The 13771-nt window shown below is 31.4% G+C and overlaps 1 protein-coding gene across 2 annotated transcripts in view; it reads left to right on the top strand.

Moving 5' to 3' along the window:
- Window positions 1-13771, top strand: part of LOC145277299 (protein phosphatase 1H-like) — a 94549-nt gene that overhangs the window by 34251 nt on the left and 46527 nt on the right. For both annotated transcript variants that reach the window (XM_080128807.1, XM_080128790.1), the window contains exon 2: window positions 3078-3258. In XM_080128807.1, coding sequence (XP_079984933.1) covers window positions 3078-3258 — 181 coding nt within the window. The remainder of the gene's footprint in view (window positions 1-3077; window positions 3259-13771) is intronic.

A 13771-nucleotide genomic window follows, 5' to 3' on the forward strand; every position in this document is an offset into this window, starting at 1 on the left:
CGCGGATATTAGTAAATGCAAGCCTCAAGGCAGGAGGCAGGTTGGTTTTCTTTGAGTTTGGTCCTGGTTTAAACATAACTTTTGCTTGAGCTGTCATTTCATTTTATTTAAAAGTTTCAGTTAGGGTGAGTGAGGGGGTGATGGACAAGTAGTTGTGCCTGAATACCAGACATGCAATACAAGTAGACCATCGGCTGTCCTCACCCACAGGATTGTGGCCTCAGGAAAGCCCTCCAGGGATGAGTGCAGGGTCCCTTTCCATGCGCGACATGGCACTACAAACATCCCGATATTTTACAACTGTTGGTGGAGCAGCCACTCTAAGCGCTACCAAAGAGTTAGGGCTCCTGTACTATCAGTCGGAAACAGCAGTCAGGAACTGTCAATCCGGTACCCTCAATCCGTTAGGCAAAGCCAGACCAGTCCAACTGCACCGACATATATGGCATTGAAGCACCCCACTGTGCCCAGTTTAGGGGGATGGGATGTGACGGGAGCGGGGAAAAGCGGCGTTCATTGCCCTAGTCAGAAAACAAGGTCAACCACTGGGTGATTCAGACGAGTCCCTGTGATAGTACCTCTATGCCTGGCCAATAGGCAAAGAAGGAGTATGAAAGCCGGGCGATAGACAGAGCCTATCTCCTCCGTAAGCAGTTTAGGTTTGCCAACCGGTGATTTATTTGAGTCACCAGCTCTAGGAAGGTTGTCGTCCAGGACTGAAGAGGCCTCCCTCCCCTAGGTTTAGTTTCAAAGTTTTCTTTCTCCTAGACGGATGACCTGGGAAGACCTACGGGTCCATCAGCTCCAAGGGGGTTCGCATGGGTAGTTAATATTTATTGGTTATTTAGGTTAATATCTCCTGATTAATTTGGTTAGTAAGATAGAAATGGTCGCAGTTTAACGTCCTGCCTGGGACAATTTACAATTTTTTGGTGTGATTTCGACTGTTCAAGCTTCTCTTTTTGGGTTTATTCATAATCAGATCCCAAAATGTTTGGTTATAAAATGTTTTAATTTTATTCTTTTTATAGGTTTAGTGAAAATGTCGATTATATTATTTTCAGACGTCACATAAGAGTAATAGATTTTTTTCTTATTTCATCTCTTCTTTTCTTCATTTTCTTATTTCATCTCCTATTGTGGTCTGTGACGTATTTAACGGCGGACTGATTGAATTCAAAATTCGACAATTTTTATAGTAATTTTGGAAAATTTTCATTGGTTGGTTAGCACGGCCGGTGGTTATAAAAACGATTGTCGAAATCATTGGTCTCATACCCCCCATTAGGAGTCAAAAACATTTCCCATTACTATAGTAGGGATGAGATCAGGCCTACACACCTTGGAGATGTCTGAGTTTTTATGATATAGCAGACATGAGAAGGGGTGATTACAGATCATAAAGTGTGTCTTTTGTTTGCATAGGGAAATTTGGGAGGGAGTTGTTGGCTGTAGGGTGGAGTTGGAGGCGAATCACCAGGCAATCAGTTCCACCTTCTCAGTTGCTATGCATGCGATTTTCTGGTTGTTGGATAGTGGAGGAATTACTGATTGTCTTTTATTCAGTACACTATTATAAATTTTGCAGTTCCTATCTTCTGCGATTCTATGCGTTTCCTAGTTATTTGAGCATGCCTTCTTTTGGCTGTAGATATTTCACTCTTACAATGATTTCTAGCATCTGTGAATTTTTGTCTATTTGTTCTTGATTTATGACGGACAAACCGGTGGAATGCATGCTTTCTCTGTGCAATGGCGGCTGCACAATCTGTAGTGAACCATCTGTGTGGGAACATGTGATCAATGCTGACTCTGCACCATTCAGTTGTCTCATTGGTGCACTGTTCAGCAGGAAAAGAAGAGATATTGGTCCATGCGGCATCTCTGGTGTGGCCTCTTATGGTTTCCCTGTTGGCCTTTTTTATAGTACTTTGTTGTTTTGAGCAACGGTTCCTCACTTTGGGATGTCTACGGATATCATGACATGTTTTGCATTTCCAAGTGAACTATTGGCATTAGTTACACAATCCTTGGGTACTGTGGTAAAGAATAAGTCCAGAAGTGAAGCTTGCTGGTGTTCACGATCTGCCAGGTGGATTGGGAACATGACTGTCTGTGTAATAGGCTATAGAGAAACTATCAGTACAGCATCTACTTGAGAAATTAAGCTAATTTTTATGGTGGACATTAAAGTCACCAAACATGTAATTGGGCATTAGTATCTAAGGAGAATGCTGCATCTATATTATCAAAGACATGATTGATTAGTGTACAGTCGTGATTTGAAAGAAAATGGTAGAGAAAATATAACGCAGTGTTGAAAGGCTAGCTGAAAGCACATGAAGGCTTGCTTGTCTGATTCTAGATGTCGCTCTTTATTTAAGGTGAAGTTGCTATAAATATACTCCAATTCTGTGCATATATCTACCCGAGTCCTTATGGCAGAGAGGGAGGTATCTTGTCAAGTTACGGAGTGGAACGATAAAATTGTTGCCCCATAGAAAATGACCTGATTTAATTTCTGCTAGTATAAAATACATTTTCATCCAAAGAAAATGTGTTTGAAAGTTGTAAAATTTTTACATTTAAAATTCCATTTTTTTTTGTTTGTTTTTGTTTTTTATTTTTTACATTTGTACCTTCAGGGATGTGTCTATTTGTGAAAATGGTCACCATGTTTTGACTGTGGATATAGGATGCATATCATTCTGAGAATAAGGGATTAGGTAGAGGTAATTTCAAGTGACCAGAAAAGTAAAAAATTTTAAATAATTTTTTTTTTTTTTTTTTTTTTTGTTAAGATAAAAAAACTACTTCATGTAAACATTAATTTCTTAATAAATTCTAAAAATGTAAGTAAGAAAAGATAAGTCTGATTTTTGGTCGATTTTTATTTCAATCCGAAGTTAAATTCATTTTTAAATTATTTTTCACTTTCATTAACCATTTTAATATTAAACCAACTAAGAAATATATTTTTAGCAATGAGATCCACCTTAATCTGTTTTCTGCCTCCACTACATCTTATTTTTCCATTCACAAAACTAATTTACTTTCCTGTTCATTTATTGTTGCAGAGTTATTAACGCTGGTAAATCGGATCTAAATGAAGATCAAGCTGTTGCAGTACGCTGCGTCATTTCTCGTCACAGCAATACACACACATCAAATGTAATCGATGAAGCAATAAACAAAACAGAAGAAACCAATGGAAATAAGAGTCCGGACGAAGAACAACCTGCAGTCGAAGAGTTAAAAGTAAGAAACTAATCTATTTCTATTCATGCGCACATGCACACATTTTATGAAAAATGGCGGAAGGATGAAAAGTTTATGACAAGAAAATCTAATAAAATCTCTTAAAGGCCAAATTCAAGCGATTTAGGTGATAAGTTCTGACATTAACACTAAATCTATCCATAGATTATATATATATATATATATATATATATATATATATATATAAAATCAGCGCTTTTAAGAATACTTAAGAATGGGTACTGTCTGCAGAATTATAACTACGGTAGTCAACTAGCATTTATGCAACATTTACGATTTCTGCTCGTGCAAACACTCTAGATTGTCAAATGTATCTGCCCAAATTTGGCATTTAATAGTTCTTAGATTTCTTCACTCCTGTGACAATTGCTTGATGGCTCTGAGGTAGAGGCTTCGCAAATGGAGCAAAAGGTGGCTTCATGGCTGGGTTCAAATCTCATGCCAGCAGGAAATGTCACTCCTACACTGATATAAGCATGAAACACTAGTGTCCTTTAATTATAGATACAGATATATATATATAGTTGTACAGATAAACTCGTAAAGTAATGAACTAATCATTATGAATTATATTCTCAACAACATTGTAAGTCACATTATTCTTTTTGTGTAAACTTTACCATTTAATGTGTGTAACTAAAACTGTACACACTAAAGAAAAACCATTCAAATTTAGATCTATTGTCATGTCGATATTATAAATCAATGATTTTTATGAATAAAAATGCAAAGTAACTAAAAATAGCAAAAGGCTAAGATTTATAAATAAATGAGACTTTCAGGATTTGACCAGCGTTGACTTGTTTATATATACGTGACATATATCTATATTACAACAGAAAAATGCGAGCATAAAAAGTAACATGGTTAAGCTTAAACATGGAAAAGTAAAGGACTAGTTGTTAAAACTGGAAAAGAAAGGACAAGATATTTTAGTAAAAAATATAATAAATTCATAACTCGTCTGCTCCCAATAAAATCTCCCCAATTATCTCCCTTTCATGCTTTCATTAGTGAATTAGTAGCAACAGTAGTCGCTGAAGCGACGTGGTTGCTATGGAAACCAGTTATAAAAACGTCACTCACCTCCTTATATTTTATTACGATTTTGAAAACCAAAAAATTCATAACTTTTGTTTTACTGCACGAAAATTGAAAAAAAATTTTCACAATATAGCAGAGAAGGTGATCTATAAACTGTAATAATTGTTTGAAATTTGGTCAAAAAATGAGTGAGCAATGAAGCTTTAAAGCAGTTCTTAATGACTAAAACTGCCACTTAACCATATATTCAAGCACGGTAGTGTTTGAATGATGCAACATGTATATGTCTTTCATCAATGTTTTCTTTATTATTCTTACATACAAGTAAAAGATGCTTATTTTGAGATCGTAGACTGCTTCAGCCATTCCGGGATTGATTTCATATACCTCTGCCACTCTTTGAAATATATATGAAACAAAGTGATTTTGAGATTGTAGACTGCTTCAGCCATTTCCGGGACTGACTCCATAAACCTCTGCCACTCTTAAAGATATGTATGAAATTGGCATTAAATTTACATATGTTTATGATGACATAGACATACTCATGAAAATTAGATGATATTGGAAAAAGGCACCTTTCCTCTAAATGCTTCTCCCCTTAATTTTCTTCATTCCAATCTTATGTTAATTATTATCATATTAAGGTATTAATGTTCTTTTTTTGTTGTTAGATGTAAAGAGACTTTTGCCATCTATTTTACATATGTGTTTGCGGTGTGCACACATGTATCTAAATTAAATGATGACAATGAAAAAAGAGAGGCACTCTTTCTCGAAATGGTCACAGACTGTAAAAAATACTAGTGGTTCGATCAATATAGAGTGAGAGAGGGCAAGAAAAATATATGGATAGCAACGCGAGAGAAAGAAAGAGAGAGATGAATGACTTGTACAGTTTATTATATTATTATTACGGCTAGACAAAACCATTTAAAAAAAATTAAATAATAAAACTTAATTTTTTCTAACATAGCTAAATCCCAGAACTAAATTACCATGAATTTAGTGTCATTATTGAATATAGAAAAAAGGATTAATAAAATTTAATGTTGATTGACTTCCATTTAGTATTATACATGTAACCTTTCAATGCATGTCCTTTTTCTTGCTGAGATTTTCATGGATGGCTCTGCTCTTGTTTTTTTTTTTTTTCATACAAGGGAGTCACCACTTAATAAGGCCCGAAGGCCACTTGAGGATAAGGATTAATGAGTGTACAGTAGTCATTGAGAAAACAACGTGGTGTCTGTTAGTGATTTACATTGGGCAGAATTTGATTATTTAATGAGACAGTTCAACAAGAACTTGTTTACATTGGACTTGAAGATGACCATGTTGTAGTTAGGTGGAAAGCAGATCCACAGTATAGAGTTCCACAGGTGGACAGTGATAGGAAAGACCCTTTGTTCATGGAATTTACATTTAGATTTAAGCACTGATAGAAAATGGGGAAAATTGTTGATAATGGTTGTAGTCAGACAAGTGCTTGTTGTGAAAGTTTGGTGGGAGGAGACAATAAATTGAAACAGTCGAGAATTTGCCATGAAAATAATAACTAGAGTAGAGCTAGACTCATAACATCTCTTCTGCGAGAAAGAAGTTGCAGGGACAAGAAAACAGCATTAGCTATTAAGTTTCAAAGCCTGTTTTAAACTCTATCAAGGCATGATAGGGCGTGCCGAGCAGCTTCTTCCCAGATGTGGCAACAGTATTCCATTTTAGAGAGTATCTTTAGGCTCTTATACATGTAGAGGATGCATTGAGAGTGAGATACCTTCTGGAGCAGTTGAATGATGCAACCATTTTTCCAGCAACCTTGGCAACATTTAATGTAAGTCTTCTATTTCAGGTCAGAAGTGAAGGTTTTAGAAGTTTGTCGAAGCAGAGTGGCTCTTTGAGATGAGAGCCATTTATATTAATAGGACCAAGTTGGAATCAAAGCATTGATGGTGAAATAATAGAAGTTTGGTTTTGGATTCATTATAATTGACCAGCCACCTTTTGTACCACGTGTTTAATATTGGAGGAGAGAGACTCAGAGAAATCTTAGTATTGCTGGCCATTGAAGTCTTGCTATAGATGGTTGTCTGCATATATGACGACAAATGAACTTAGAATGTGGTTTGAGAGATTGTTGATAAAGAATATGGATTTTAAAATATGTAAAATAACTTTGTAAAAATAAGGAGGAAGGACAACATTCAACAAATTTATTCAACAACTTACAAGTGAAATTATCATAATTGAACCACTGGATATGCAACGATGATAAATCTCTCATTGAAAGCTGTGTGCGTTTTCGTCCTTAAGTGGTCATGGCCGACTTCTACTACTACTACTACATCAAAGAGTGATCACTTCCTTGCCAATCCAAGGGAAGTAACTTTAATTTTTCTTAAGTTGATCCTAACAGATTTTTTTCAGGCCAATAAGCAAGCATTTACTGTCTTTGTGATAATCATATTTCATTCTTGTCAGCTCCTTACATCAAGTGGCTTCATGCATTGTCTGAAGCAATTTCCATTAAAAAAATTCCATAAAATAAAACCTGAGAAGATGATGAGCAAAAATATCTTACATCGCCCTTTTTCTTAAAAAGGTGGAGATAAAACTTGGGTGTATGGTATTGTAACAAATTAACACATACTACTCTATCCCCTCTAAAGAAAGTAATGTCAGGAAAGATGCTATTATAAAGAACAATCATAGACCCTCTCCTAAGGAGTAGGTAATGCCTGGGAATATGGTTTTATAACAATAGGACAGATACTACAGAAGAATAAAAAGTAAACCATGGGTTTACTTTCAGCAGCCTTGTAACTCTCACTCTCTTATTTTTATCCTTTGGTCCTCACATTCCATGAGCAATGTTTCTGACAAAGGGGAAAGAATTGCTATTTTCTGGGTTGGAATCTTTAATATTATATAAAAAGAACTGTGTGTGAGTTTGTTCCCTGTGAACTCTGAAATGACTGGGCTGACTTTTTGTAAATTTCACACAGAGGTACTTGATGTGTCTGGGAGTGTTCTTATGTAGGCTTTGTATAGAAATGCATCTGATAAGTATCGAAAATCAATGACCGAAAAAAAGGAAGTCTGATTTTGACCAAAGTTATAACACTTTTATACAATTTAACATCACAAGTGCATTTGAGAAGTTTTATCCACACAGAAGCAGAAAGGCCAAGCCTATGAAATCAACTGTAGATTCTTTTATAAGAAAGAGGTGTTATTTTTTTTTTTTTCAAGCACAATTGAACCATAATATTTGACCTTTGTACATTTAGCATTCAAGTGATTATGTAAAGATAATTTTATGAAATCAACTGTAGATTCTTTTATAAGAAAGAGGTGTTATTTCTTTTTTTTCAAGCACAATTGAACCATAATATTTGACCTTTGTACATTTAGCATTCAAGTGATTATGTAAAGATAATTTTATGAAATCAACTGTTGATTCTTTGATGATCAGACAAGGATGTGTTCAAAATGAATGTTTCTGTTCAGAGCACAATTAGCCCATGATACTTGATTTTTGAATTTTTAACTTTAAGTGAAGCCATTATTTTTTTTTTTTTTTTTTTTTTTACAGAGGAGTCACCACTTATCCAGGCCTGGAGGCCACCCGAGGATAAGGGTTAATGAGTGGACAGTAGTCAATGGGAAAATGTTGTAATGGAAATTGTGTAAATTGGATTACTTAAGGGATGACTCAAGAACTTGTTCACGTTGGACTTGAAGTCACCCATATTATAGTCAGTTGGAAAGCAGGAAAACGGAACACAGTTCCACAGGCGTGCAGTTCTAAGAAAGAGGCTTTGTTCATAGAATCTACATTTAGGATTTATAAATAGCCCTGGCGAAGCATCAAGTATTCAGCTACGGACAAGATTGTAATTACACTACAAACTCGTGTAGTGAGTTTAATCTCGGCTGCGGCCGTGTTGGATGGGACATTTAGGTTTAGGCACAGATAATGAGTGGGGGAAATTATTGATAGTAGTTTCAACTAGACGAGTGTTTTCTTTCGAAAGTTAGACCGGGGGTGAGGGAGAGGTCATAGATTGGCGCTCAGACAAGCACTTGTCATGAAAATAATGATAAAGTAGAGACAGGCTCGCAATGTCTCTTCTGTGGGAAAGAAGTATCAGGGAAGAGAAAAGGGCATCCTCTACGAGGCTATGAAGTCTATTTTGAACTTATGTACAAATAATTTTATAAAATCAACAGTAGATTCTCTACAGTGCAATTTAGACAATGTATTCTTGACTAAGTCACTGCAGGGAGGTATATGAAGTTTCCTCCTGGTATACTGTGGGGGTGTGTGGGGGGGGTCCTTAACTAAAGAAGGTAATCAATGTATTTGATTAAAAAATGATTTCGATGACAATAAATGGAGGCGTGTAACATTTGTTGATCATCATTCAATCATGGACAACATCAGGTCTCCCTGCTAGTCTATTCATATGACACTTATTATAGGTTTGTTTTTGAACTTGAAGTAGTATATATATATTTTTTTTTTAGCTTCTTACATCAAGTGGTTTCATGCCTTGTCTCGATCAATTTCCATTTGAAAACAAAAATAAAAAGTACAATTTGATACAGCTAATAGTATAGATTAGTTCCCGGCAGATATCAACTCTATTAGTAAAAGATGATTTAAATATTGTTACAGGCAGAAAATGATGGTTCTCACAAACTTTGGGTGTGGCATAACATGACACAAAAAATTATGCAATTTTAATAAATTGGTGTCTGATATGTTTTCGGTCTGCTGAATCTGGAAATAACATGGAGAGAAAAACAAATGGGGAAATCCTTCAAGTTGCAATTTTTTTTAAATATCTAAAAATGTTTTTTGCTTAAAATTAACCAAATATGATCAGCTTTTGTTTATATTATTTAAGTAATAGTGATCACATTTTTTTTTACATCAATATGATTTTTGTCTGTCTAGACGCATTGAGATTGAACATTTTTGCAAAGGGGTTGGGCAAATTTATACATTTAAAATAATGTGTAGGTTTCTAAGTGCAGAAACACAATCTGATTCCATGCCTGATAAAGATGTAAATCATAGAGACCTAGTAAGTTTTAATTTTTGAATTTGTTTATTTAAAAAAATATATATTTGCATTGTTTTGACTTTTCAATTTACAAATTGTAATTTAAATTCACTCAACATTTACATTCAGAAAAAAAAATCATCTCTAATTCATTTCATTTTGACAATATATCATCCTTCTAATCTAAACATTGAAAAAATAATCATCTCTAATTCATTTCAGGTGACAATATATCATCCTTCTAATCTAAACATTTAAAAAAAATCATCTCTAATTCATTTCATGTGACAGTATATCATCCTTCTAATCTAAACATTTAAAAAAAATCATCTCTAATTCATTTCATGTGACAATATATCATCCTTCTAATCTAAACATTTAAAAAATAATCATCTCTAATTCATTTCATGTGAGCAATATATCATCCTTCTAATCTGAACATTAAAAAAAATTATCTCATTCGTTTCATTTTGGCAATATATCATCCTTCTATTCTGAACATTAAAAAAAATCATCTCTAATTCATTTCATTGTGACAATATATCATCCTTCTAATCTAAACATTTAACAAATAATCATCTCTAATTCATTTCATGTGACAATATATCATCCTTCTAATCTAAACATTTAAAAAAAATCATCTCTAATTCATTTCATGTGACAATATATCATCCTTCTAATCTAAACATTTAAAAAATAATCATCTCTAATTCATTTCATGTGAGCAATATATCATCCTTCTAATCTGAACATTAAAAAAAATTATCTCATTCGTTTCATTTTGACAATATATCATCCTTCTAATCTGAACATTTAAAAAAAATCATCTCTAATTCATTTCATGTGACAATATATTATCCTTCTAATCTAAACATTTAAAAAATAATCATCTCTAATTCATTTCATGTGACAATACATCATCCTTCTAATCTAAACATTTAAAAAAATCATCTCTAATTCATTTGATTTTGACAATATATCATCCTTCTAATCTAAACATTTAAAAAATAATCATCTCTAATTCATTTCATGTGACAATATATCATCCTTCTAATCTAACCATTTAAAAAATAATCATCTCTAATTCATTTCATGTGACAATATATCATCCTTCTAATCTAAACATTTAAAAAAATCATCTCTAATTCATTTCATGTGACAATATATCATCCTTCTAATCTGAACATTAAAAAAAGAATCATCTCTAATTCATTAAATTTTGACAATATATCATCCTTCTAATCTAAACATTTAAAAAATAATCATCTCTAATTCATTTCATGTGACAATATATCATCCTTCTAATCTGAACATTTAAAAAATCATCTCTAATTCATTTCATGTGACAATATATCATCCTTCTAATCTGAACATTAAAAATATAATCATCTCTAATTCATTTCATTTTGACAATATATCATCCTTCTAATCTGAACATTAAAAAAATCATCTCTAATTCATTTCATGTGACAATATATCATCCTTCTAATCTGAACATTAAAAAAATAATCATCTCTAATTCATTTCATTTTGACAATATATCATCCTTCTAATCTGAACATTAAAAAAATCATCTCTAATTCATTTGATTTTGACAATATATCATCCTTCTAATCTAAACATTTAAAAAATAATCATCTCTAATTCATTTCATGTGACAATATATCATCCTTCTAATCTGAACATTTAAAAAATCATCTCTAATTCATTTCATGTGACAATATATCATCCTTCTAATCTGAACATTAAAAAAAAATCATCTCTAATTCATTTCATTTTGACAATATATCATCCTTCTAATCTGAACATTAAAAAAATATTCATCTCTAATTCATTTCATTTTGACAATATATCATCCTTCTAATCTGAACATTAAAAAAATAATCATCTCTAATTCATTTCATTTTGACAATATATCATCCTTCTAATCTAAACATTAAAAAAATAATCATCTCTAATTCATTTCATTTTTACAATATATCATCCTTCTATTCTGAACATTTAGAAAAAAATCATCTCTAATTCATTTCATGTGACAATATATCATCCTTCTATTCTGAACATTTAAAAAAAAATTATCTCATCGTTTCATTTTGACAATATATCATCCTTCTATTCTGAACATTTAGAAAAAAATCATCTCTAATTCATTTCATGTGACAATATATCATCCTTCTATTCTGAACATTTAGAAAAAAATCATCTCTAATTCATTTCATGTGAGAATATATCATCCTTCTAATCTGAACATTTAAAAAATAATCATCTCTAATTCATTTCATGTGAGCAATATATCATCCTTCTAATCTGAACATTAAAAAAATTATCTCATTCGTTTCATTTTGACAATATATCATCCTTCTAATCTGAACATTTAAAAAAAATCATCTCTAATTCATTTCATGTGACAATATATTATCCTTCTAATCTAAACATTTAAAAAATAATCATCTCTAATTCATTTCATGTGACAATACATCATCCTTCTAATCTAAACATTTAAAAAAATCATCTCTAATTCATTTGATTTTGACAATATATCATCCTTCTAATCTAAACATTTAAAAAATAATCATCTCTAATTCATTTCATGTGACAATATATCATCCTTCTAATCTAACCATTTAAAAAATAATCATCTCTAATTCATTTCATGTGACAATATATCATCCTTCTAATCTAAACATTTAAAAAAATCATCTCTAATTCATTTCATGTGACAATATATCATCCTTCTAATCTGAACATTAAAAAAAGAATCATCTCTAATTCATTAAATTTTGACAATATATCATCCTTCTAATCTAAACATTTAAAAAATAATCATCTCTAATTCATTTCATGTGACAATATATCATCCTTCTAATCTGAACATTTAAAAAATCATCTCTAATTCATTTCATGTGACAATATATCATCCTTCTAATCTGAACATTAAAAATATAATCATCTCTAATTCATTTCATTTTGACAATATATCATCCTTCTAATCTGAACATTAAAAAAATCATCTCTAATTCATTTCATGTGACAATATATCATCCTTCTAATCTGAACATTAAAAAAATAATCATCTCTAATTCATTTCATTTTGACAATATATCATCCTTCTAATCTGAACATTAAAAAAATCATCTCTAATTCATTTGATTTTGACAATATATCATCCTTCTAATCTAAACATTTAAAAAATAATCATCTCTAATTCATTTCATGTGACAATATATCATCCTTCTAATCTGAACATTTAAAAAATCATCTCTAATTCATTTCATGTGACAATATATCATCCTTCTAATCTGAACATTAAAAAAAAAATCATCTCTAATTCATTTCATTTTGACAATATATCATCCTTCTAATCTAAACATTTAAAAAAAATCATCTCTAATTCATTTCATTTTGACAATATATCATCCTTCTATTCTGAACATTTAGAAAAAAATCATCTCTAATTCATTTCATGTGACAATATATCATCCTTCTATTCTGAACATTTAGAAAAAAATCATCTCTAATTCATTTCATGTGAGAATATATCATCCTTCTAATCTAAACATTTAAAAAAAATCATCTCTAATTCATTTCATGTGACAATATATCATCCTTCTATTCTGAACATTTAGAAAAAAATCATCTCTAATTAATTTCATGTGACAATATATCATCCTTCTATTCTGAACATTTAAAAAATAATCATCTCTAATTCATTTCATGTGAGCAATATATCATCCTTCTAATCTGAACATTAAAAAAATTATCTCATTCGTTTCATTTTGACAATATATCATCCTTCTATTCTGAACATTAAAAAAAATCATCTCTAATTCATTTCATTGTGACAATATATCATCCTTCTAATCTAAACATTTAAAAATAATCATCTCTAATTCATTTCATTTTGACAATATATCATCCTTCTAATCTAAACATTTAAAAATAATCATCTCTAATTCATTTCATGTGACAATATATCATCCTTCTAATCTAAACATTTAAAAAAAATCATCTCTAATTCATTTCTTTTTGACAATATATCATCCTTCTAATCTAAACATTTAAAAAAAATCATCTCTAATTCATTTCATGTGACAATATATCATCCTTCTAATCTAAACATTTAAAAAAAAATCATCTCTAATTCATTTCTTTTTGACAATATATCATCCTTCTATTCTGAACATTTAGAAAAAAATCATCTCTAATTCATTTCATGTGACAATATATCATCCTTCTATTTTAACATTTAGAAAAAAATCATCTCTAATTCATTTCATGTGACAATATATCATCCATCTTATCTGAACATTTAGAAAGAAATCATCTCTAATTCATTTCCTGTGACAATATATCATCCTTCTATTCTGAACATTTAG

Source organism: Euprymna scolopes, chromosome 1 (assembly GCF_053919585.1).
Source record: "Euprymna scolopes isolate OS-2025 chromosome 1, ASM5391958v1, whole genome shotgun sequence".
Taxonomy (NCBI): Eukaryota; Metazoa; Mollusca; class Cephalopoda; order Sepiida; family Sepiolidae; genus Euprymna; species Euprymna scolopes.